Here is a 26,063-nt window from a genome sequence, read left to right as displayed (position 1 = left end):
TCCTAACAATGGAGAAAACAATGTTCTTTATTGGTCATTAAAAAAAGAACAAATGAAAAACAAACAGGCATCACACGGCCAAATGTTAGATGAAATAAGAGGCTTTTACTGATTTCTGCCACTGGAGACAAACAAATGAAGTTCAGAAGATCTCCAGACAAACTTGCTCATGTCATCCAGTGTGTAAAATGTAGAGTGTGTGTGTGTATGGGGGAGAGGGAGAGAGAGAGAGAGAGAGAGAGAGAGAGAGAGAGAGAGAGAGAGAGAGAGAGAGAGAGAGAGAGAGAGAGAGAGAGAGAGAGAGAGAGAGAGAGAGAGAGAGAGAGAGAGAGAGAGAGAGAGAGAAAGAAAGAAAGTGTATTTGTATAGATTTTCTTTTCCAAAAATGATCATTCAAACAGAAAAAAGAAACTTGAGAGGGGAAATGATAAGCGCTCCACTCCTCTAATCATCGTCAAAGTTCTGTTGTAAAAGGAAGTTTGCAGCCAGATTTTCATTCTTCTCACACGCGAAGTAAGCCTGTATAACGAGTCCTTCAGGGAATCCGAGAGCTTTTAGCTGAGGAGAGAGCAGAGGAACATGGGAAGGTTAGATAAGAGCACAGCCCGCGCACCTTTGATCGTTCGCCAGCAGATCCTCCATCTGTGGCTCTCTCGTAATTAAAGGCCCTCGCTTTAATTACATAAAAGTTAAAATTCAGACTTTGACTTTAAAAAGTATCTTACGTCTAAAGGATAAAGTAGGAAAAACCCTCGTTAGAATAGCACTGATAGAAACTTTGTGATGAGCAACAGCTTGCTGAGGCCAATCATAGTTTTTAAACTAATTAACTCTAAAGACCAACTCTACTGCTTTTTAATAATCTTACTAACTAAATCGCATGAAATAGTCATGAATCAGTAAAAACATCACAAATGTAATCTACAAATATATTTCCCCTATTATATTATTATTTTGTGTGTAACAATTAAAATTGAATTCAAACCACATATGAACGTGATTTTTTTTTTGCAAACTTGCTAATAAATATGATCAGATTCCAAAAGATATGTACAAAAATCAGATTTGGACTGACACTCTGAACAAGCTTTAAAAGTCCCGTAGTGTCTTGATTTCTGGCTATTATTAGGCATCTCTCTGAGCCAGTCACAGGCAGGAAAGACTAAAAACAGTCAATTCAATATATATATATATATATATATATATATATATATATATATATATATATAAATTTGTAGTATATTGTATATTAAAACACATTTGTTTTAAACACATTAGTATCAGCAAATAGCGATCAACCATATATGTTGACATATTAGTGCATAAACCAACTGCAATACATGTATATATATATATATATATATATATATATACACATACACATATATATATACATATATATACACACAACACACATGTATGTATTATTACATGTGTGTGTGTGAATATATACACATATATTAACAAATATACACATATATTACACATTACACACTTTTATGTTACATGCAATTCATCGATTTGTCACCCCATATATTATTTTATTATACTAATTGTATATAATATAATACACATTTTTATGTTTTACATTTTATATTTAAATTTTAGTTACTTTTTTGGTTATTTTTAAGCTACTTATCTCGGTTTTATTTCAGTTACACTAAAATAATTTGGTGAGGAAACTTAGAATTTTCACTCAAAAATTGCTAATAAATTTTAAAAAACACTTTTTTGTTTACATAATGTGTGTACTGTATATAATTATTTTGTATACATAAATACACACATGCATGTGTATATTTAATACATATTTGCATGTATATACTGTATATATATTTATACATAATTTACATGACATACATAACATTTTTCTTAAATATATACATGCATATGTGTGTATTTACATATACAAATGAATCATACACAGCACACATATATTATGTAAACACTTATTTTGGATTCGATTAATCGTTGCACATTCATTTTTGAGATTGCATGAGTTAATTCTGTTTGAACAATTTTTTATTTTATTTGTGGGTCTTAAAGTCTTGAATTTGATTTAAAAAGACAAAATATTGTTCTTAAAGCTGAAGTTTCACCCTCTCAATAGCTTCTTTCTCCTGCGGCGTGACCTGGATGTAGTTCATGCCTCCCGCCTCAGCCACGCCCCCGGCCACGCCCCCACTGCCCGCCTGCCCCCCCTCCTGGACCGGCTCGTTCAGCATCTGGATGAACTGCTCCTGATGGCTGCTGATTTGCTGGGAAAACAAGAGAAACAGAAAAAGCTTAGCCCTGATTTTCTGGGCGTCAGGGACATGGACAGGAATTTTGAGGTGCAAGGGCTCAAGTGAAAGAAAAAAAAGGGGCACTTCTCAAAGTTACGTTTCGTTTTTAAACAAAAAAGTATAAATATTAGAGGTGGGCATAGATTATTTTTTTTAATCTAGATTAATTTTGAAATTAATCTAGATTAAAATGGCTCATTTGAATTCTCCCGTAGGCATTCAGAATATGTGTGCTGCCCAAATAATGACTAAAAATCTTTGAGAATAGTTCGCCTCATGTAGGGATGTGCATTTCTGCCAAAAATACCATTCGAGTCAATAGAGGAGCAAAAGTCGAATATCGTTCGAAAACAAAACAAAAAAACCCCACAATGACAGAAAGGGAGGCCAATTTCATCTTTAGCGATTTGTCATCAAACAAACTGTTTTTTAATTTAACAAGTAACATGTTTTCGTTGTTTTTTTTTTTGTTTTTTTGTTTGTTTTTTTTACATAATTTGAAGAAGAAAAAAAAACAATACACACGAAGGTCAGTTTTTGCATCGCCAATGCTCGTTAGATCAAAAAATAATGTCATCATATATCATAATGATTTTATGTGAACCTGCCTTATTACTGAAATAGCCTCATTTTTAAACAAATTAGTTTCAATCAATGTAAACTATTCGTGTGATTATGCCATTGTGCAATACACACACATTACCGCGGGGTGGCGGGTGTTCATTTCATAAAAAGTGGATAATGGTAGCTTATTTAACCTGTTAAACGCTCTGAAGCGACACTCTGAAGTGTTTTTTTGTAGCATATAAATAAAAGTATGACATTATCCGGTTTTTGGACATACATTCTAGTAGTGCTATCGTGGCATAATAATCTGTTTGGTTGTAAAATGTATTACCCGAATGTATCGTCCTGTGGAAACATTCAGCTTATGAAGATGTTAAACAAATAAAGATCTACATCGCTGGCAAAAACATGATGCATTTGCAGATTTGCTTTCACTAGACTAAACTGTACATCCACAGCGACTTCATCCAACGCTCTTGATGTTCTTAAATATTCCTGTTACTTACGACTCCTCGTTTGTGAATTGAAAGCGCTTCAGACGATGTGCGTGAGGAACTGAACAGATCAGCTGATTCGCAAACCAATTTAGACCATAGACAGTTTAAGAAGATTTAGACAGATCTGACAAATTGTTTGATGAAGTCTTTGAACAGAATCAACTCAAAAGAGTGATTCATTTGTAAAGCATGTGAGCATCGCTCATGCCCATTCAAAGGATACAGCGCGCTTGGAATAAAATCATTTAACAACGAGAAGAACGTCGCCCACCGTAACAAAGTAAAAGTACACCTTATTGCGTCACTGACAGGAAAATACCCTGCTGCGCGATCTGTGACAGTAGGCGCTGCGTCAATTATGTCATACTTAGGGTTGGGTACCAAAACTCGGTGCCAATAGGGAACCGGTTCTGACGTAAACGGTAGTAACCAGACCGAATTAGACTGAACATTTCGGTGCCTGATTTCGATGCCTGAGTCTGTGACATGTGGCGCATACATGCAGTCTCTCGCTGTCTCCCTCTCCGACGTGCGCTCACTATCCACAAGTTTCCTACGCCCCATGAGGCCTTGCGTCAAAAGTGGGCGCGACTTCCGGTTGGAAGTAAACAAAGCGCGATTTGACATGCTTGACACTCGTTCATTCAACAGTTGACAGTCATTCAAGTTATAGCGATCCAAACTAGCTAACGATGTGGGAACACAACCTCAACGAAATTCAAAAGGGTGAAATAACAGTACCTTTACCCTCCGCAGTAGTTGATTGGGAGTATAATAACATTATTAATAATCAATACTCATCAAGGCATGGTGACAGACAGTTGTGCGAGCTGACAAACAATTAAAATAAAAAAATACACACTTAGTCATTGTGCTTTGGAGTTTATTCAAAATTATAAATGAATGTGCTGCTTGAATACATTAACTGCACATTTGGTATTCTGTCAACACAGGCTTTGATCCTGAGTTTAGGTGTAACATCAGTAGCGAACAGCCAAACACATGCTGATAGAGTTTATAGAACATTAAGAATTTAAACAAATGTACACAGGAAGATTCGTCGTCTTTTGGGAGGTGATGGAAACTACAGTCGTTGGCAGGATCAGAGACGGGCTCTGGCAAGATCACTCTGATTTCGTTTTCAGCTTATGTACAAAACAATCCCGTTTAAGCCACTAAATTTGTTTAGTCCGCCTATACATACAACCGCGAACAGCACATGTTGTTCCTGAGCTCCGTAACGACATCTCTCATAAAGATTTGCGTCTTTAAATAGTAAAATAATTCTCCGGAAAACAGCTAGCCTCTTCGCTAACTAACACACAAAATACCATTGGAATGCTACTTCCGCCGTATTTTTTACAGGAGCGCCCCTCGGAAACTTGTGGATACGGTTTATTGAAGCACTGTCTGATCTGTCTTGCACGTGCGCTCTTGCTCGCTCTAGATTCCGGGAGATTTGAACTAATTTGCGATCATCCGGGAGCCGTTATCAATATGCGGGTGACTCCCGGAACGTCTGCTGATAGAGAGGAGATTAAACACACGTGAAATGTACGCGTGAAATGTTTGGCTGCATTTCACGTGTAGAAGTTACGCATCAGAATAACGATTGTCTATGGATATAGAAGAATCACCATTTGCGCCGCGTTGACGCGAACGTCGTCATATTATATTAGCGCGCGCATCATCTGCTCCTCAGAGTTCTCTGCCAAAAAAGGAAGCTTGTCGGCAGCGCGAGATATTTGGCAGCGAACGCAGCGTCTTGTTCCCTATTCAGAGAACATGGGTTACACAGAGACGTTCTCTTTCATATACTCAAAGCTGCGTATTAGACGCAATGGGAACGAAATATCAAACTGGCTAAGAGCTTAACTAGTAAATAAAAACGAGATAACTTAGCCTACATGACTAGTTAAAGCAGAAAAAACATGGAAACCTGTAGCCATGTCGATATTATATTACCCTGGTAGTAATCTCTATTAATCTCCAGTATAATTACAATGTTTAATATAATATTGTTTTATTTGATATTATGTAAATATGAACTTTTATTTTATATTGGTTTATTTATTATTACCATATGTTACATGTATTTATATTGCAAGTTAATATTGTGTCCAGTTTGGCCCTGTAAATAAAGGGGTATTATTTTTTTGACAAAGTGTGTGCGGTTCCATTTTCTTAAGTACCGTTTCAAGAACCGTTTAGGCACCGGAACCGTTTAAAAAATACCGAGTAGGTACTGGTATCGGATAAAACCCAACCGATACCCAACCCTAGTCATACTACACATTAGAATTTCACGAAAATATAACGATATTCCGAAAAGCTATGTAATATGATTCCAACCCAACTTTGATTAACGGTGATATTTTTTTTAATCGCTCGATAAGAGTCTCACGTTCACGCCGATAACGGCCCAGCACTAATATATATATATATATATATATATATATATACACTCACCGGCCACTTTATTAGGTACACCTGTCCAACTGCGCGTTAACACTTAATTTCTAAGCAGCCAATCACATGGCGGCAACTCAGTGCATTTAGGCATGTAGACATGGTCAAGACAATCTCCTGCAGTTCAAACCGAGCATCAGTATGGGGAAGAAAGGTGATTTGAGTGACTTTGAACGTAGCATGATTGTTGGTGCCAGAAGGGCTGGTCTGAGTATTTCAGAAACTGCTAATCTACTGGGATTTTCACGCACAACCATCTCTAGGGTTTACAGAGAATGGTCCGAAAAAGAAAAAACATCCAGTGAGCGGCAGTTCTGTGGGCGGAAATGCCTTGTTGATGAATATTTTCTTGGCACTCTTTGGGCCCCTTGGTACCAATTGAGCATCGTTGCAACGCCACAGCCTACCTGAGTATTGTTGCTGACCATGTCCATCCTTTTATGACCACAATGTACCCAACTTCTGATGGCTACTTTCAGCAGGATAATGCGCCATGTCATAAAGCTGGAATCATCTCAGACTGGTTTCTTGAACATGACAATGAGTTCGCTGTACTCAAATGGCCTCCACAGTCACCAGATCTCAATCCAATAGAGCATCTTTGGGATGTGGTGGAACGGGAGATTCGCATCATGGATGTGCAGCCGACAAATCTGCGGCAACTGTGTGATGCCATCATGTCAATATGGACCAAACTCCCTGAGGAATGCTTCCAGCACCTTGTTGAATCTATGCCACGAAGAATTGAGGCAGTTCTGAAGGCAAAAGGGGGTCCAACCCGTTACTAGCATGGGGTACCTAATAAAGTGGCCGGTGAGTGTATATATATATATATAAACACAACGGTTATATTACAACACAAAGATCTTCCTCAAACTCGCGCAATTGTTTCATTTTCAAAAGATGTCTACAAAATAATCAGTTCACACAGAAACCATGGTCTCCTTATTATTCATCGGTTTATAGAGCAGCAAAGAAAACCACGCCACAATGACAGGGTTCCTGCACACTTTTTAAAGTAAAATTTAAGGCTTTTTAAGACCTTTTTAAGACCTGAAGAAATCAAAATTAATACCATACATTAGGGGTGTGCGATATTGACAAAAATATATCTTGATATTTTCACGTTTTGTTGATAAACACAAAACAAAAACAAAATCAGTAAAATATCAACTAATTATTATCAACAATAATTAGTTGATATTTTACTGATTGTGTTTTTGTGCTGGTGCCATGGCTGGTTTAGGCCTGTTGTTGACAGCAGACTCGCGGAGATATTTATATTTTTCATATTCTATGCAGTGGTCAGTTCACAGCAGTGACAGAAATTATTAATTAATGTGCAATATTTGCCACCTTAAATTGATTTCCAGGGCATTTTCACCTATGTATGGAGATTTTTTTTCTAAACTTATTTAGAGTTATGCATCACGTATATACAGTAATTATACACTTATTTATACAATAATATTTAATTACACAATAATTATACAGTACCACTGTTAGCAGTCAAATTAAATCATTCAATCAAAAATCCATCTTTGCAGTGCAGAGTAGACGCAGAAGCAGCCTTAGAAGTGGCATTAATACACTCCATTTACAATTGCATTAATCAAGCTATAAGGTTTTTAAAAAAAATCAATATTCAATATTTAAATGTGAAATGATTTCTAATTTTTTACTTTTAATATGAAACTAAAACAGCCAGTAGGCGGTGGCAAATCGCTGTCTTAATAAGCGAGTTGAGGGAGTCATTCATTCAACCGATTTGTTAAAACGGGAAAGAAGCAAGTGATTGAATCGTTAAAATGACTCGTTCAAGACGCGGCTTTCCTTCAAGAAATCATCGCTGTCTGTTGCATTGAGACTCTGCTATGGTTTCATTTTGAAATTCTAGTCGGCGAAATAAAGGAAAAACAAACAATATCGATAATGTTATGGCTAAAAACTAACTCACAATGTCACTTTATTTTTAATTTAACTATTGTATAACATAAATATCACACTTGTGCACGGGAAAACGGCACTCTTACTGATGTGATATTCTAATAACAACATGATATAAATATAAGGCAAAAACTAATTTGGGGACATACCTATAACCATAATAAATACATGTCTATGCCTATAACTGCACACATCACGCCGTGAAAACACGAGAGACAAATGCGATGTCAGCTCACACTCACAGTGCCTCGTTCATCGTTAAAAGAATAGAGTATCATAATAGACAATACATATCGCACACCTCTACGCACATAAAGAATTAACTTACGACTTAACTGACATTTGCCAACTTTCTTCTCTCCTCCTCTCCTGTCTCGCGTGCAGAAGACGGACGTTATTCTGCCGCGAATGTGACGCGAATTTGTCACGTGAACAAGCAAATCCACAAAGATAAAAATTAATACGTACGCAAATTAGATGGTTTTAATTTGGAAAACATTAAGATATGACTGAGTCGAAGTGTCATCTAATATTTAAGACCTTTCATACCTAAAAATAAGACTTTATAAGACTTTTAATGGCCTTAAATTTTAAATATCTAATTTAAGACATTTTAAGACTTTTTAAGGACCCGCGGGAACCCTGAATGAGCATATTTTCTATGCTACTAGCTTCAATCAAATAGCCCATATTAGGAGTGCTCCGATCAGGATTTTTGGGGCCGATTACCGATTACTGGAATCTGTATCACCTGATACCGATCACAGATTACAGGGTCATATCATGTAGCAGTATTATTAAACTATATTTAACAACAATGTAAATTAAGTATTACATTTAAGAGAAGACAATGTATTATGAATTTACACCTGTGTATTTATGTCCAGCATATTATCTTAGCAGCTTGTGCTTGGTTATTGGGAGCAGCTTAGGACTTGGCAAACAACTTTCCTGTAAAATATAAAATAAAGTAAATAAAAGACAGAACATCTGAGTCTTTAAATTTAGCTTTAGATCATGTTAAACTAAAAACTGCAACAAAAAAAGCTATAGCCAAAATTATGTTTTGAGTCAGACAGTCAACAGTTTTTCTAATACATTTAAAGGACCACATGTAGTAAAGCGACCGATCAATTGGAGCACCCTTATGCTACGTTCACACCGGACGCGAACAGCGCGTCAAATTCGCGTCTACCGTGTCTAGTTTGACGCTTGACCACTTTGGGTTAATTCGCCCGTCAAGAGCGAAACTGACGTGCCTAAAATCAAAAGTTTGAAGCGAAATTTATGCGCGTCAAATCTCGCGCGTCAAAATCGAAACCCATTGGCGGCCATCTTTTTTTTTATGTTGATCGAGCATTCATCGAGAGATTCACCACACTGTATTTGCTCTGGAGAGCTATAACAGTGGCGTGGGGATCATCGTTGCTGTATTTGTGTCCACCGGACCCTTCAGAGGCGAACCGTTTGGCGAGTTGGAGCTGCGCCTGGATGACGGCCGCTATCAGCGGTACTTCCGCCTGTCACGCACCCAGTTTGATGATCTGTTGTCCCGCATCGGAGCAAGGATCACCCTCGCCCTCATCCATCTAATCTAGCTGTCATTTATTTTTGTTTTGATGATAAATAGAGCCAGCCTTCAAAAGTTATTAACCTGTCCTGTGATTTTTTTTCTCCCACGTCCAGACACGAAATTATGCTCATGTATGTTGGTTGTCTTTACATCATAATACTATTTCATATAATCTAGATATGGAATGAATAACATTCAATACAATGAACATGTCTCGTATATAGAAAAAAAGTTAAGTGATAAAATATTTGCTTTGTTGTGCATAAGAATCTCACCATGCATTTAGTCATATTAACAAAATAATTTATTGAAGCATCCAGACCACGTGAGCAAGCAGCTAGGCTTGGTTGGTTGGCTGATTTGATTTGTTAACGCGGCGCGAATTGATGCCAAAGTTCAGATTTTTTAACTCGGGCGAAGTTGTCAACTTCGCGTCAAACGCGTGAATGCACAAATAACACTAACTAAACCATTTGCGCTTAACGCGCCAGACGCTCAATTCGCGCCATTCGTGCAAACTTGCGTATTTGCGTCGTGCTCTACGCCTCATTCACGCCGCAGGAATTTTACGCGCGTCTTTGCATTGACTTAACATTGAAATCATTCAAGTAAGCCTATATATTTGATACACCTGATGGTAACATGGACTTAGTTTCACATTTGAGGAAGGACTGTATCATCAATAAAACCTTCAAAAAACACATTTAGATGGATTTTGTTTTAAACCTACCATCCTCCATCTGTTTGCATCTATAGATTTCTTCTAAATTCACCAATTTAGATTTCTCAATTTCAGGTGGAAAGGATCTTGATGTATTTAAGTCATTAACTTTAATAACAAGAATTTTAGGCCATAGTCATACAACGTGTAATTTTCCATTCAAGGAAGCTGTGCGCAAAAAGGAATATACATTATATTTCAAGAGTAAGCTGCCACCAGTAAGCTGCTGTTTAATAATGAAACGCTTATTGAGATGCAGGGAAAGTTTGCCTATCTGTTTGTGCAACCATTGTGCTACCGCGGCATATGCGCGCAGTTTGTGTGTAGATAAATGTTGATAATTGTTGCAGTGGGAACATTGATAATCTCGTTTACAACCAATGTTTAATGTTGTCATATTAATAGTATTCGCGGTAATACTTAAGTAAATGTTTGGATTTGGAGCGTTTCACTTTCGCATGAGTTACTTCCTGGTTTGCGATGCCGGATGGGAAATGTAGTTTGTCGACTTGCGTTGATAATGATTTACTATGCTAAAGTGTCACTACATAAACTACACTCACTAGATTCACGTTGGGCCAACGCACTGAGAATATCTCTTTGATTTAGAGCGATGTATATCTTATATGTGTGAAGCTGTTGCATTTCTGAGTTTAATGTTTATGTTTGTATAGTCATTTAGATTGAAAACTAAATTATATTATAATATTTATAGAGAATGTTGATTAATATAGTATCCCGTAATGTTTATTGGAATTTATATTTATTTTATATATTTCAGAAGTTATAGTATGTTATGTAAGTGGTTATTGATATTGTCATTTGCATTGTCTTTTTATGTCTATAGGTTTATAACCTCTTTGTTTGTGGACTAATCAACTATATGTGGAAAAAATAAATCCAAGTAAAACAAAACCACAATGAGTTATGAAAACGTGTTCTCTCCTGATGCCCCGTTCGATGGGGAAATTCTTGAAAAAACTGAACAATCACACTGAAACAGGAAGATCAAGTCAAGAGTCAATAATCTGTAACAGAACGCTATTGCAAACATAGAGACAGAGCACATTTAGGCCACCCCCACACCACCTCCATTGACTTTGCATTGCGAGAAGCTGCCTCCTTGTCATTTCTGACTTTGTGTGTGTGTGTGTGTATGCGTACCTGCAAGAGCTGTGGGTTCTCTCTGCCGATCTGCTGTAGTAGAGCTGGTAGCAGAGACGGGTTCTGCTGGATGATCTGTCTCATCTGCAGGAACTGAGGCTGGTTCCTCAAGAACTCCAGAGGATTGGCTGCAAACACACACACACACACGAGAGCGTCAAAGAACCTGTTGCACATCAAGAACTAGAGCTGCACGATTAATCACAATGAAACGGCACAAGATTTGGCAAAAATTTTGGCTGTGATTATTTTATGTGCAGTTTGTGCCAGAGGGCGTCTCACACACACACCACATATCCATCTGAACACTAGAGGGTGTTTCACACACACACACACACACACACACAACATATCCATCTGAACACTAGAGGGTGTTTCACACACACACACCACATATCCATCTGAACACCAGAGGGCATCATGCACACACACACGCCACATATCCATCTGAACACCAGAGGGCGTCACACCCCCCCAGAAGTATGGTAACACACATCAGTCCAGGTCATCACTCTCTGTGTCTGAATAAACAGCAGATGAACAGGAGGAGACGCGTTTACAGAGACGATCCTCACTGACAGTGTGCGTGTGTGTGTGAGAGAGAGAGAGAGAGAGAGAGAGACTCACCCCCTGATCCTGTGCTGGGCTGTGACGGGGCGGTACTGGACGGTGAAGAGAGACCCGAGGTTACAAGAGGAGCGCCACCTACTGGAGCCACTGGGTCAGCAGGTCCTACACTGCCCTCACCCTCCGCGGGAATGCCCTAACACACACGCGCACACACACAGACACACAAACAAAATAAAAGTATAATTTTAGGGCTTTGGGTCATTTTGATCCTCAAGGGAAAGATGAGTCAGTGTTGTGCTGTGCCCTCTTGTGGGCATGGGAGACAAAACAGTACTTTTTCTCTCTAACATTAAAGGGATATTCCACGCAAAAATGAAAATTCTGTCATCATTTACTCACTCTCAAGTTGTAGTTAACCTGTATGATTTTCTTTCTTCTGCTGAACACAAAGAAAGATATTTTGTAGAACGACTGGAACTTTGGCACCATTGACTTCCATTGTATTTTTTTCTACTATGGAAGCCAATGGTGCCAAACAATTGTTTGGTTCTAATCGTTAGGGATGGGTATCGTTAAGGTTTTATCGGTATTACTACTCTTACCGATACCGCTTATCGATCCGGTACTTTAACGGTATTCTTATCGGTTCTTTTTGGTGTTTTTTTTTTTAAGAATTAAGAACATAATTAAACTCTATATTTTGAAATGTAAAATAGAAAAAGCAAAACGAAGAAAAATATATTTTTGTTATGCAGCAATGTGCAGGCTTTTTTGTTAATAAAAAAAGGACACATAAGAAAAAAAAACAAGTACAAACACAAGAATAAAATCAATCAAAGATACAAATTATATACAAAAGTGCTTTAATTTCAGGAAGGTGTACTAACATATCTTTTCAGGTAATTGTTTCTGTCTGAAAAGAAACCTAATTTAGTAATCAAATATAAAATAGCACTAGTTTATCATAGATAGATTAATGCTTATTAAATCTAAAGTTACTTATTCAAAAGCTGTGAGTGATTTTCTCTGCCTTTTGTTGTTTGATTTGCATTAATGGCTGAATCGTCAGCAAGTTTAGGCTATTAGACTGCTGCCCCTTTTAGACCGAGACCAAATCTAATCGGTAACCGGTAACTGAAGCACCATCATTTTCTCCCTATTATTTACGTCCATTTAAGACATAATTGTGTTTAAGTGAATAAACTGTGTTTAAGCGAATCTCAGAGCTGGTCATTTTGTTAAGGAGGACACACGAAGCCCAAAGTATAGGCTACTTTTCTTGTCTCGTTGCAGTCCGTTTCGGAGCGCGCACCGCCTTGTGAACAGGCTCTTTCGCAGGCTTTTGTGTTTTTAATAGCCATTTTTGATCTTGCAACAGCAGAAGACAGCATTTTGCAACAATCGCCGATTGTGCTGACGGTACGTTTGGGTTTTAGGAAGAACTGACAGCGCTCCGCAGTGCTGTGAAGTAAAGGAAGTTAAGCTGGACAGATCATGCGTCTTGTTTTTTAACGGTTTTATCTCAAATATCTTCTTTATATAATCTTTGGAAGCCGAAATACAAAATATATTAGAATAATATCCCACATCTAAAGTGTAACCACGTTGAATGTTTAGTTCTGTCCTCATTGTCACTCATTAAGCAGGGCTGTCGTGTTGCGCGTGCTGTGGCTTTGCGTGAGAGATCGCTCTCTCTCCTCTCTCCCTTCTGAACTGCGAATTTCAAATTTGCATCACAGACAAATGGTTTAATTAAAATATAGTTTATATATAGAAAAGGCTGGCGATATAAACATGTTCAAGAAAACGTATTTATAGGAATGATAAATAATTTCTCCAGTACCGACAGCAGAACCGATAACGTCCGAGCTTATCGATACAGCGGTCTTTCAAAATTCAGCACCGGGGCCCGTTTAATACCGGGTTTCGGTACCCATCCCTACTAATCGTCATTCAAAATATCTTCCTTTGTGTTCAGCAGAAGAAAGAATCATACAGGTTTTCAACAACTTGAGGGTGAGTAAATGATGACAGAATTTTTTATTTTTGGGTTGAGCATCCCTTTAAGTATTGCCTTAAATATCCAAATACACTTCGAATTTTGCTATTATTAAAAAAGACATTTGAATTTAGCATTTCAGCCATTTTGACAGCCCTAATACGCAGCCCTCGATAACATAAGAGGGGGTAGAGTGTCACCCTAAATATGTGACCTGCTGATTTACATGTCAGAGTTTTGCTGCATAAAGACAGTGTGTTCTCACCGTGAGCAGGTACTCCACGGCGCGATCCGGATTGTTGAAACTGGCTCTCAGTGCCGCCACAACTCTGTCCCGCTCGTATCCCATCAACATGATCTCCGTAACCATGTTCTCGTAGGACTGCCCCGTCACTGCACACACACAAACACGCGCGCATCAGCTGAGAACGAGAGCACACAGATGTGAACGCGAGCGTGTGTATGGATTTACCCAGCGCTGACGTCGCCTCCTCAAATATGTTTGCATTTGGCGAAGAATCCGAACTGTAATGAGGAAAAGGATAAACATTAATCTTGTTGAGGTTCAGTTTTTCATATTTGAGTATAAAAGACTAAAGTGAATCTGCTGATCATCTAAAGTGATTGTGTCTCTTCAGAAGCGCTCCATTCATATTTGACCATCTCTTTATGAACGTTTCCCAGTGGCAGTTTTAATGGGAGGGACAGAAATCTTTGAGATCTCCATGTGTGTGGGACTGACGTAGCCCAGAAGCCTATGCTGAACCTTTCACTGAATCTAAAAGAGTATCAAAGTGGCGTTTGCATCATGTGCTCATTTAGTTTGGAATGGCATTTTAAAAAAAGACTATGATGGAATTTGGAAAAGACTGAAATGGATTTGGAAAAGACTGAAATGGAATTTGAAAAAGACTGAAATGGATTTGGAAAAGACTGAAATGGAATTTGAAAAAGACTGAAATGGATTTGGTAAAGCATAAAAAGGAATTTGGGAAAAAATGAAATGGAATTTGGGAAAGGATAAATGGAATTTCATTTGTTACCGACTAAAATGGAATATGGAAAAGAATCAATGGAATTTGAGAAACTAAAATGGAATTTGGGAAAGGATAAATCGAATTTGAGATGGACCAAAATGGAATTTGCTACTGACTAAAATGGAATTTAATTTGGGAGAAAAAAAAAATGGAATTTGGAAAAGAAAAAAATGGAATTTAAAAAAAAAATGGAATTTGGGAAAGGAAAAAAATGGAATTTGAGAAAAAATAAAAAAATTTTGGGCAAGACTAAACTGTTAAAGACTTTATGAATTTAAAAGTGAACTATCGCTTATATACATCAGAAAAAATGTTCAAGATGACGTTTATATCATGTGTTTATTTAGTTTCCTCACATTATTTGCTTTAGAAGAGAAACTAGATCATCCAGCGACAGCATTCACATCTAATAAACATTAACTGAGTCTGTAACATCCCATGTGTGTGTGTGAGTGAACAAGCGAGCAAGTGAAAGCAAGTGTGTGTGTGAGATGAGTGAGTGAGTTGGGTTTTTTTGTGATTTAAGAGGACAGAAATTTGAATAAGGACATTTCCTGAGTCCTCGTATTTCAAATTGCTTTAAAAAAATACCAAACAGTGTTTTATTAAAAATGTTAGTGTGTGTGTGTGTGTGTGTGTGCACCTGGCGGGTGTGGAGGAGGGCGCAGTGCTGCCGGCTGGTTTCTCCTCAGTGGGTTTGTCGTCTTTGGCCGGGGTCGAGGTCGGGCTTTCTGGGGTCGCAGTCGGGGTTGTCGCTGTAGTGATGGAGGAGGCGGAGCCGGTCGCTGTGGCAACAGATGAGGAGGCGGATCCAGATGAAGATGAAGATGCAGGAGCCGCTTTAGGCTGCAGGAGACACATCACATTATACTTCATATAAACACACACACATCCACATTATCAACAACGCATCATCTACTGTTCAGGGAATTGCAGCAGCAAGCAGAAATAGCCAATCGAAACAGAGCTCATTAGCATCTAGATGTCTTAAAGGAACAGCAGCAGGAATGTTCAATTGTAAAGGTTTAAACTGTAAAATGGAATTTACTGTAGAATATTGAATGTTAAAGAATTGGCATATTTTGGATGAACAGATCAACATGTAATGAGGACTAGAGGACTTCAGACTCCAACACCTCATAAATGTCTCACCTTTGCAACCATAACCACCACGAAGTTCTTCTCATCTATCTTGTACTCCTTGAGTGCTGTGTCATCATTCAAAATTTTGCCTGTAGGAGGACACAAAATAATGGAAACAAACGTCCAGTTATTCATCAGCCAGCAGCTCTCGTGTCTGAATCTGACAGCTGTCAGTCATCCATCAAACGATGCCACTGCACAAACACATTTAATCGCTGCATTTCACATCATTTTAGAGCGCATAGAATCCTTATCAGCCAGAAACAGCCATCCAAACACCATTATACCTTATCACAAATATGACATACCTGCGTATATCAACTTCTGTCCCGCCACCGGAAAGCCATCTTTTCCCTTTTCATTCTCGATTTTTTCCTTTAAGGCTTTTACCTGTGAAAGACAGAGCAGGAGAAAACAAATCAGAGTCTGAGAAGAGAAAAAGTGGATCCGCCTTACGCAGCTCGTTAGTTCAGAGTAAACGAGTCCGGATCCAAACCAACCATTCCAGTCTAATCTGATCATTCAGACTAAAGTTGACTGCACTTTCACTATTGAATGAGAATAAAACCTAAGGCTACACGATCATTAATGACATAGTGATTGTAAATCACGATTATTTTGATCAAAAATTATAATCATGTTTTTCTCCTTGGCTATTGACTTTATGATGAAAATTAATGATTACAATTGTATTGATACGAGTAAAGTGAATACTACGTACTCACCATAATTTATTTGGTAAGAGCTTAGTAAATCATATTATGGCGCTTTTCCACTACACAGTACCAGCTCGACTCAACTCGGCTCGGCTGGCCTTTGTTTGGTTTTCCACTGTGTAAAAATCGTACCGGTTCCTGCTTTCGGGCACTTTTTGTACAGCGAGGTTCTAAATGAGCTAAAGCGATGCCAAAATCTCACGTGAAAACAATGCCGAATGCTGATCGGTCAGACTGCTGGTCAGAGAGAATAGTTACCATTCACTGCTTCATCATTACACATGTCAGATGGAGTATCCAGAATAACCCCACTATTTTTAAATAGTTGGGCCAGAGATAGTTACTAAACTTACTACTATTATTATGGCAACTTGGAAAAATACGCCGTGGTCAAACGAGGAGGTGCAGACTTTCCTTTGTTTGGTGGCCGAAGAGAGGATCTAGCGAGAGATTGATAGAGCAACGAGGAACAAAAGGCGTCGCTATGACAACCAGGTACTATTTGTGGCGGTACTGTCTGCAATGGAAAACGGAACGAAAAGCGAGCTGAGGCGAGCCGAGCTGGTACTGGAAAAGCGGAATTAGCCTAGATATTTCATAAGTAGCAATTCAGTTGCAAATGAAACCAGATTCAGATTGCCTCGAAAATGCAAATTTTTACTTGTCCTCATATCTTCGAAATGGCTAAACCATGCGAACGGACACGTACCTTCAACTGCTTTAAATTATTAAACTGGTATAATCTTCAGATGCTAAAACTTAATTTCATCTGTTAAATTTCTACTTTTGTGTTGCAGCACAAAAATTGTCATTCACCAACCATGATCAAACCAATATGGTCTTTCATGTTTGGATTTAGTACAGGTTCTTTTCGCAGATTTAGCAGCAGCTAACAGCTTTAAAGTGTCATTTTAAAGGGGCACTTGGCAGCTATTTCAACTTAATAAAACCATTTAAAATCATTTGAATGGTTCAATAAACTGTTCTGGAGAGAATGGTGGCTTTCCCCGCTCCCCCCAGCGGTCCCGTGGCGGAAAACCAATCTTGAAACATGACGACTAACGTCCCAGTAAGTTGGAAATAGAAGTCTCGTGAGAAGCGAGAACGAGCGAGAACAAGTGAGAAACACGAACTGCTTTATGGCAATTCGACATAATTCTATGATACGACGAATGATGTATAACCCACTCGGTAGACATAGCTCCACACGATTGAGTTGGCCTGCTACGATAATAAACAGAAGCACATGAGCAGCGGTAGAAAGCTGGAAGGCACCGTAAGTGAGTTTCTTTATAGCCCCCTTTCACACAGAACGTTGATCCCGGGAAATTGCTGGGAAATTGCCAGAACGCCTTCTGTGTGAACGCAAAAACGACCCGGGATTGATCCCGGGATCGATACCAGTTTGGGGACCTAGTAACATTGCCGGAATCAGTCCTGCAACGTGTGCCGTGTGAACAAAAGCCAGGACCAATGCCGTAAGGGGTGTGTCATAGTGATGACGCTCGTGCCATCGCGCGACTCTGTTGCTCTTAGAAGAAAGTTTGTGTTCCTCATCAACAAAGAAAGGACGAACAAATGTCTGCAAACTGGAACGGAGCAGAGACCAGGAGCTCCTCTCTATCCGCGCTGAAGCTGAGATCGTTCACCAGCTTTGTGGAACGGTATGCGCGTGTACATGTTTTTGACGCGCAAGTTACACGTTTCGTCCTGACGTCATGTGTCTTTCCGGGATGTTTCCGGGTTGTGCAACATGACATCATGACTTTTGAGTAAACATGCACGCCAATTTCAAGTCAAGTGGCGTGTTATCTCGACGCATTTTGAACTATCCGCATGTATGTCTACGCCATTAATATCCGCGTCATTCCGTGTGTCTGTACACGCCGTCAAATGTCCGAGCAAAACAAAGCAAAATGTAGATCTACATCTGGGGAGCTATGTTTTTCTTTCCTAGGATGGTGAGGGAACAGTCATAAATGCAATTAACCCTAGTGACGGTTAGGTTTAGGGACAGGGTTTGAAGTAATTCATATATTTATATATACAGTAATAACGTTAAGTCAACGGCGTTCATAAACACGCTGAAAAGCAATTATGCGTGTTGATAGCACACCAAAAATGGAAACACGAATTGGCATGTCATTCACACGCTACTTCATGAGATCAGTCTGGGTTGTGTGTGAACACACTCTCACAGACCGGCAAATCACTGACAGTGTGAATAAACCGAAATCAAACAATCCCGGGACAAATGCCGAGTCACATTATCCGTGTATTTTCCGGAATCTCTGTGTGAAAGGGGCTTATGACAGTGTTGTGAAATATATGCCGCACAGCTATAGGGGGCGCTGAAGAGAACACGCCACAACAAAAGTGGAAATCAGCGATGATAAAACTAGAGTTGCCAAGTGCCCCTTTAACATCATTAAAATGATTCATGTGACTCCAGTGGTTCAACCTTAATGTTATGAAGCGACAAGAAACTTTTTGTGCTCAAAATAAAACAAAATATTGTTTTACAAAGTTGTTATTTTGGGGGGGTTGCCATGAAGTTTGAACCCCTGTTTATGTAAAAACTTTATGCAGATACTTTTAGACTTTATTCAACAATATTCCTGGGGGGGGGGGTATAAAAACACAAAAAGTATTCTTGTCGCTTCATAACATGAATGTTGAACTAGAGTCATATGGACCACTTTAACGATGTTTTACTTTCTTGGCGTTGAAAGCTGCACTGATTCATTCTTCTGTCTATGGAGGATCAAAACCCTCTCAGATTTCTTCAAAACATCTTCATTTGTGATATAAAGATGAAGGTCTTACGGGTCTGGAACGACATGAGGGTGAGTAATTAATGACAGAAACTTTTTAGCGTGAACTAACCCTTAAAATCAGCTAAACTGTACAGGTTTGCTGTGTTGTCTGACCATCAGCGCAGAGAAAGCGAAGGTTGGCTTTGCAAGATGGAGAAGGAGAAGATTAAATAAAACACTGTGCAGAAAATGTGTCCTTTTAAGAGGAAAGCTTCATCCGGAAGATTTATTGTCCTGTAATCTGGCAACCGCAAGCCAAACTAAGTGAACGCTTGTTACCAAAGCAAGATAAAGCAAATGTCTAATATATTTTTTACGTTTTTAGGACACATAATCAGCGGCGCAAATATAGTGATGATTGTTTTTAAATCATAGACAAAAGCAAAACATCGTTATCACGATAATAAAAGCTTGACCTTGATTATAATATGATTAATCGTGCAGTCCTAATAAAACTAGAACTGAATTGATCTGAATTATCGTATCGGTAATAATAGACCTATTGGCGCTAGTTATGAGGGAAAGAATGGCATATTTATGGTTTTGCTTTCCTGGGAAAGACAATTTCTAAGAATGATCTGTTCCAAAAGGCCTGATCAACAGGAAGTGAGGAGTAAACCCAGCGAGTGTCTTCCTTCCGAAAGCTCCAGCTGACTTATTCAACTGCACAAACAAGTCATTTGGTTTAAAAAGAAGCTTTTTCAAGGGGCTTATGGGTAATAACACAACTCTATAATATAGCACATGAAGTTGAATAATAATAGATAATATGAAATGAATGATAATAAAAATGAAATGAATGTATAATAAATTAATGCCCAAAACATCCACCCTATTAGTCAAGACAGTTTTATTTCTATAGCGCTTTATACAGTACAGATGTTGCAAAGCAGCTTTACAGTAATAAACAGGACAATAACAGAATCAATGATGCAAACTAAGACAAATTAAAGTGTCATTATTTCAGATCAATTCAGCTCAAGTTTGTTCTCAACTGATAGTGTCAGTAATACACAAACATGAACAGCAGTGTGCAGTAATCTCTTAAAGTGACAGTTCACCCAAACATTTACTTTATCCCATAATTTACTCACTCTCTCAATCCATCCTAAAGTGAAACTCAGAAAATTATGAATATCATGCAAAAGTTAATTTATTTCAGTAATTCAACTTAAAAGGTGAAACTATTATATAGACTCATTACATGCAAAATGAGATATTTCACGCCTTTATTTGTTACAATTGTGATGATTATGGCTTACAGATATGAAAACCTTTTCACAATATTCAAATTTTGAATTTGGGGTTATCATAGATGTAAGACAAGTCATTTGGTGAGGTCAATTTGTAGAGAAAGTCTACTCAATATGGAGACGTATGGATTACTTTTATGATGGATGCATTGCACTTATTTTTGGCCTTCAAAATCTCAGGTTTCCCATTATAAAGCTTGGAAGAGCAGGATATTCTTTGATACAACTCAGTGTTCATCTGAAAGAGGAAAGTCATATACACCTAGGGTGCCTTGAGTGTTATTAAATCGTGGGCTAATTTTCATTTCAGTGTGAACTAACCCTTTAATTGGCCAACAGGGACCAAAAGACAAAGACCAGCAATAGATCGAGATCACGCAACAGTCACGTGACTATCAGGCAACAGACATGAGAAAACAGACAGAAACACAAATCTGTGATAAGAAGTCACTGGGTAACATTAAAGTTACAGTAAAGCCAGCACCAGTGACCTTTCATCAATGCTCTTATGAGGCCAAACTAAACCAACTGATATGGGAAAATCCCCATCTAGAGGACACCGTCACCGCAGCCTGGTGAAGACATTCACTGACTGCGAGCAATAAAAACGTGTTAGTAATCCAATAATGAAGCACTTGCACACAAAATATACCAAACTCTGTCATTTCGATGTCTGCAAAATAGATAAATCATATTAATGGACCAAACACACACAGAGAGTTGTGTGAGTGTGTTTATATGAATCCCTCTCACACATTAAAACATGGTTTAACGCATTTACAACACCACAGCATGACTTGCTAAAACACCCAAATTACCCACTGAGTGTCTTCCTTGCCCTTCTAAAAGGTAATATTGACGTTTAAAAGTTGATTGCAGAGATTTACAAGTAATCACAAAATAGCGTGTCTTATTTAGAAAACTTTAAGTATGTTTCGATGAAAGTAAAAACTAATTTTACGAGCAGCTAATATGCTAATGCTAAAACGGTTCTTATAACTCCTTAAACACCCAACAGCGCCGCGCGCACACAGAAACGCGTCTAGTGTGGCCATATAAAGCATATACGTAAAATTCTGGTGTGTTTGAGTGGCTTAATGGAGTGTTTTCGTGTGTTTTAGTGACATCGCTGATAGAAATCCGTTAGCTGTTAGTCGCTAGCATCGCGCGCTCCTCTCACGCGCGCGTCTCTCACCGTCTCCTCTGCGTCGATGTCGATTTTAAACGTCTGCTGCTGGAGGGTTTTCAGCGTGATCTGCATCTTCAAGTTCGTCCGTGTCGCCGGTGTGGAAACTGATCGAGGGCTGGATCGCTGGATGTGTGTTTTACGCCGTGGCTCATCACAACCTGATCGCCGCCATTACGCGCATAAACACTCGACGGCCCGGCCCCCCTCGCGCCACACAGGGCATGCGCAACGATTCCGTCACTGCAAACAGGGCTGCTGGGAAATTGAGTTTTTCAACAGTTGTTGAATATAAAAACTACGTTATCAGGAGCTCATTATGGAGGACCAAACCCGCAGAAATAAAATTGAATGAATGAATGAATTAATAACTAAATATATAAATGAATAAATAGATAAATAAATGTGAAAATAAATAAAGCAATAAACCACTTAATAAAATAAATATTATTTATTTTTAATCAAATTAATGTTTGTATTATTTTTCTCCTAATTTATTATTTTATTACTTTTAAATTGTATTTATTATTATTATGATTATTTTTCAATGTATTTAATTATTATTATTTTTTTTTTTTATTCACACAGGTATAATTTTTTAGTCATTTATTTATTATTTTCTGCTGGTTTGGTCTCCTAGCGTTTAGTAGATTACACTCAATCAGGGTGACTACGTTGAAATAAAAGTAAAACTGGTTGATTTGAAATAAATATTAGGGTTAACCCTAACCTGGCATCCGGCTCTACAGGGATTGGCATCATCAGTCGATATGTTGCATGTTTTCAAAGGTTCCATTGCCGCACTCCTCGAGCAAATGGAAAGAGTGGAAAAGCAGCAGATGCACAAACAACAGGAGCCTCACACACTCTCATGTTTACGTCACTGAGTGACTCAACCTGAGGCTCAAACTGCCAAGAGACCCTGGGAATCAGGCAAGAACACCAATGATCCTGCAGTCAATAATCACCTAATACATAAAATGGAAATATAGCCTACACTACATTCAAGTTCTCCATAGGCTAGAGATAACAGTAACTTCTAAACTTTTAAAGTCAGTCCTACTGTGAGCTATGGGGCTGTTAATCGATAGAATGTGCTTCTGCTTCACATTATTTCAACTCAGTTTTTTAAATAGAAGTGTTAAAAAGCTGAATTTGTGGTGAAAAACTACATTACCCATGATGCTGTGCTACAAATTCCACCAACTGAGAGTCGCTGTGAGTAAATCCACCAATCCACCATGGCACTTAGAGGCTTTTGCATCTGTTCATAGTTCTCACTAAAGCTAATAAGTTCACATTCTTGTATTTTTGTCTGATTTCCAAATACGTTTTTTCTTCTAATTAACGTTTGCAATGTTGTTATTCTTGTCGTTGCTTATTGGTTTGTTGTATTGCTTATAATGCTTTAACAAAGCTTTTTTTTTTTAAATCCTTATGGGAGAAATGAATGGAAAAAATACTTCTGGAACCAATTCCTAAAACAAACTACCGGGGAAAAAAAAACGTTTGTTCATAACTTTAAGAGAGAATGTTCTGAGAATGTTCTGGCATGACACATTTAGATTAATATTAATATGCATTGCATAAATGATTGTCAATGTCGTTCAATAGGCTATACTGATCCTAATGCATGATGCAAAGTTTGCAGAAAGTCCACAGAATCCGAGAAGAATGAATTATTCAACAGGGAGTTTGTCACAGGTTTTAATCAAATATGCAAGGTTTTGCCCTGAAGGATGTGACCCGGGTTCACACATTTCACTTGTGAACCCGGGTCTTGTGGAAATCCTGCCAGCTTTCTCCGCCGTCGACTGAATGTGTGCTTTAACACAAGGTGTTCGCTGAGAGTCGAGCTCAAAATCAGTGACACATGCATGTAAAACATCTACTTTTGTGTTTCACAGACGAAAGAAAGGACATGAAGGTGAGCAAATTATAATATTGATAATTTGCTGTGCTTTATTAACTGAAAAAGATTTACTTTAAAATCCTTTAAGAATTTGCATTAAATTTTACTGCCACTGCTCTGTACAACTGACTTGTTGTTGAACATGAATTCATGAAATATGTAAATATTACTTAAATATATATGATTTATTTAATTTTGAATATAGAGTTTAAGTAAAATCTAGTAAATTCAAAATTAACCTTTCATCAAAATCTTTGTGTGACACACTAACATTGCAGTTCACATCGACTCTTTTCCTGAACATTCTATAAGCATTCTTGACAGACACACAACAAACATTTAAGATGAACTATTAAAGAAAATTAACTTTTTTTTTCATTCAGCAGAATTAATCATGATATTTTTCTAAAATCCCTATGGGAGAAATTAATAGAAAAAAAATATTTTGGATCCAACGCCCCTGAAAAAGTGGACAATGCACTAAGAACTTTTATTCATAAAAATAAAAATGTATTCAGCAGAGTTAATAACTTACATGCATAAAGGTAAACGCATTAAAACACCGGCAGAGAACCGGCAGTAGAAACGCATTTTGCTCGCACTGGTTTGCTCGTGTTTTCACACTGAAGGGAAGTGGGAATATTCCTGAGGAACGTGCGGTTCTCATCACTCTTCTTCGTCTGTGTCGAGGCGTCTCCAGGGTCTCCTTCCTTCCACAGAAACACTCTGATGTTCTGATCCGATGATCCCTCATGTCTAGCAGATATTTTTAAAAGATGATGTTATAGTTGAGAAATAAAAGCAGCTCTGGAGTCTTCTGTTGGTTCACACGTGATGTCTTCATATCAGCATCTGCTCAAACGGACTGCATATTAATATGCATTTCAAATCTTTAACCAAATGATCATGTGGTGCATTATTACATTTACTTAATATTTATTTTTTTAAGGCTGTCAAAGTTACAAACAAATGTTCCTCCAGTAACGATCTGGTCTTTGATAATGTTATGAAAACATTAGTACAAAAACGTTATTTATACATCATTCATGCAGCATTTTGTCTGAAATGTTTCAGTTAGACGTTTTTTTTAAACGTGACCACGCGTTTTCGAATGTTGCATTCAAAAGTAACGTTAATCTTTGAAGAATGATACAATGTTCCATTTCAATAGCTTTTTAAACATTTAAATTTTTTGAACGTTCAGAGAACATTTAAATATTGTTTTCATAACTTAATGGGAACGTTGTACATATTTTTGTAAAGCATCTAGTATAAAATGTAAGTACATTTTCATTTAATTCTGTTTAAATAAAATGTCCGAAAAACATATTTTAAGGTTTTTTTCTTCAAAAATTCATGAATTGGAATCATATATTTTAGAAGATTATATGAATACATACACTCACCTAAAGGATTATTAGGAACAATTTCTCATTAATGCAATTATCTAATCAACCAATCACATGGCAGTTGCTTCAATGCTTTTAGGGGTGTGGTCCTGGTCAGGACAATCTCCTGAACTCCAAACTGAATGTCAGAATGGGAAAGAAAGGAGATTTAAGCAATTATGAGTGTGGCATGTTTGTTGGTGCCAGAAGGGCCGGTCTGAGTATTTCACAATCTGCTCAGTTACTGGGATTTTCACAGACAACCATTTCTAGGGTTTACAAAGAATGGTGTGAAAAGGGAAAAACATCCAGTATGCGGCAGTCTTGTGGGCGAAAATGCCTTGTTGGTGCTAGAGGTCAGAGGAGAATAGGCCGACTGATTCAAGCTGATAGAAGAGCAACTTTGACTGAAATAACCACTCGTTACAACCGAGGTATGCAAAAAAGCATTTGTTAAGCCACAACACGCACAACCTTGAGGCAGATGGGCTACAACACCAGAAGACCCCACCGGGTTATACTCATCTCCACTACAAATAGGAAAAAGAGGCTACAATTTGCAAGAGCTAACCAAAAATGGACAGTTGAAGACTGGAAAAATGTTGCCTGGTCTGATGAGTCTCGATTTCTGTTGAGGCATTCAGATGGTAGAGTCAGAATTTGGCGTAAACAGAATGAGAACATGGATCCATCATGCCTTGTTGCCACTGGCACTGTGCAGGCTGGTGGTGGTGGTGATGTAATGGTGTGGGGGATTTTTTCTTGGCACACTTTAGGCCCCTTAGTGCCAATTGGACATTGTTTAAATGCCACGGCCTAC

The 26,063-nt window shown here is 38.1% G+C and overlaps 1 protein-coding gene across 1 annotated transcript; it reads right to left on the bottom strand.

Moving 5' to 3' along the window:
• Positions 1 to 22,170, bottom strand: rad23b (RAD23 homolog B, nucleotide excision repair protein). Its single transcript, XM_039663974.2, has 10 exons — positions 21,953 to 22,170; positions 16,281 to 16,362; positions 15,982 to 16,061; positions 15,473 to 15,675; positions 14,265 to 14,317; positions 14,058 to 14,185; positions 11,851 to 11,986; positions 11,224 to 11,351; positions 2,100 to 2,258; positions 1 to 558 (listed from the first exon to the last, which is right to left on the bottom strand). Exons 1-10 carry the CDS (start codon positions 22,016 to 22,018, stop codon positions 445 to 447), a joined length of 1,149 nt encoding a protein of 382 aa, XP_039519908.2. The 5' UTR covers positions 22,019 to 22,170; the 3' UTR covers positions 1 to 444.
• Positions 22,171 to 26,063: the final 3,893 nt, after the last annotated feature.

Source organism: Pimephales promelas, chromosome 19, assembly GCF_988280905.1.
Source record: "Pimephales promelas chromosome 19, fPimPro1.hap1.1, whole genome shotgun sequence".
Classification (NCBI taxonomy): domain Eukaryota; kingdom Metazoa; phylum Chordata; class Actinopteri; order Cypriniformes; family Leuciscidae; genus Pimephales; species Pimephales promelas.
This window is presented reverse-complemented; position numbering and strand designations above follow the sequence as displayed.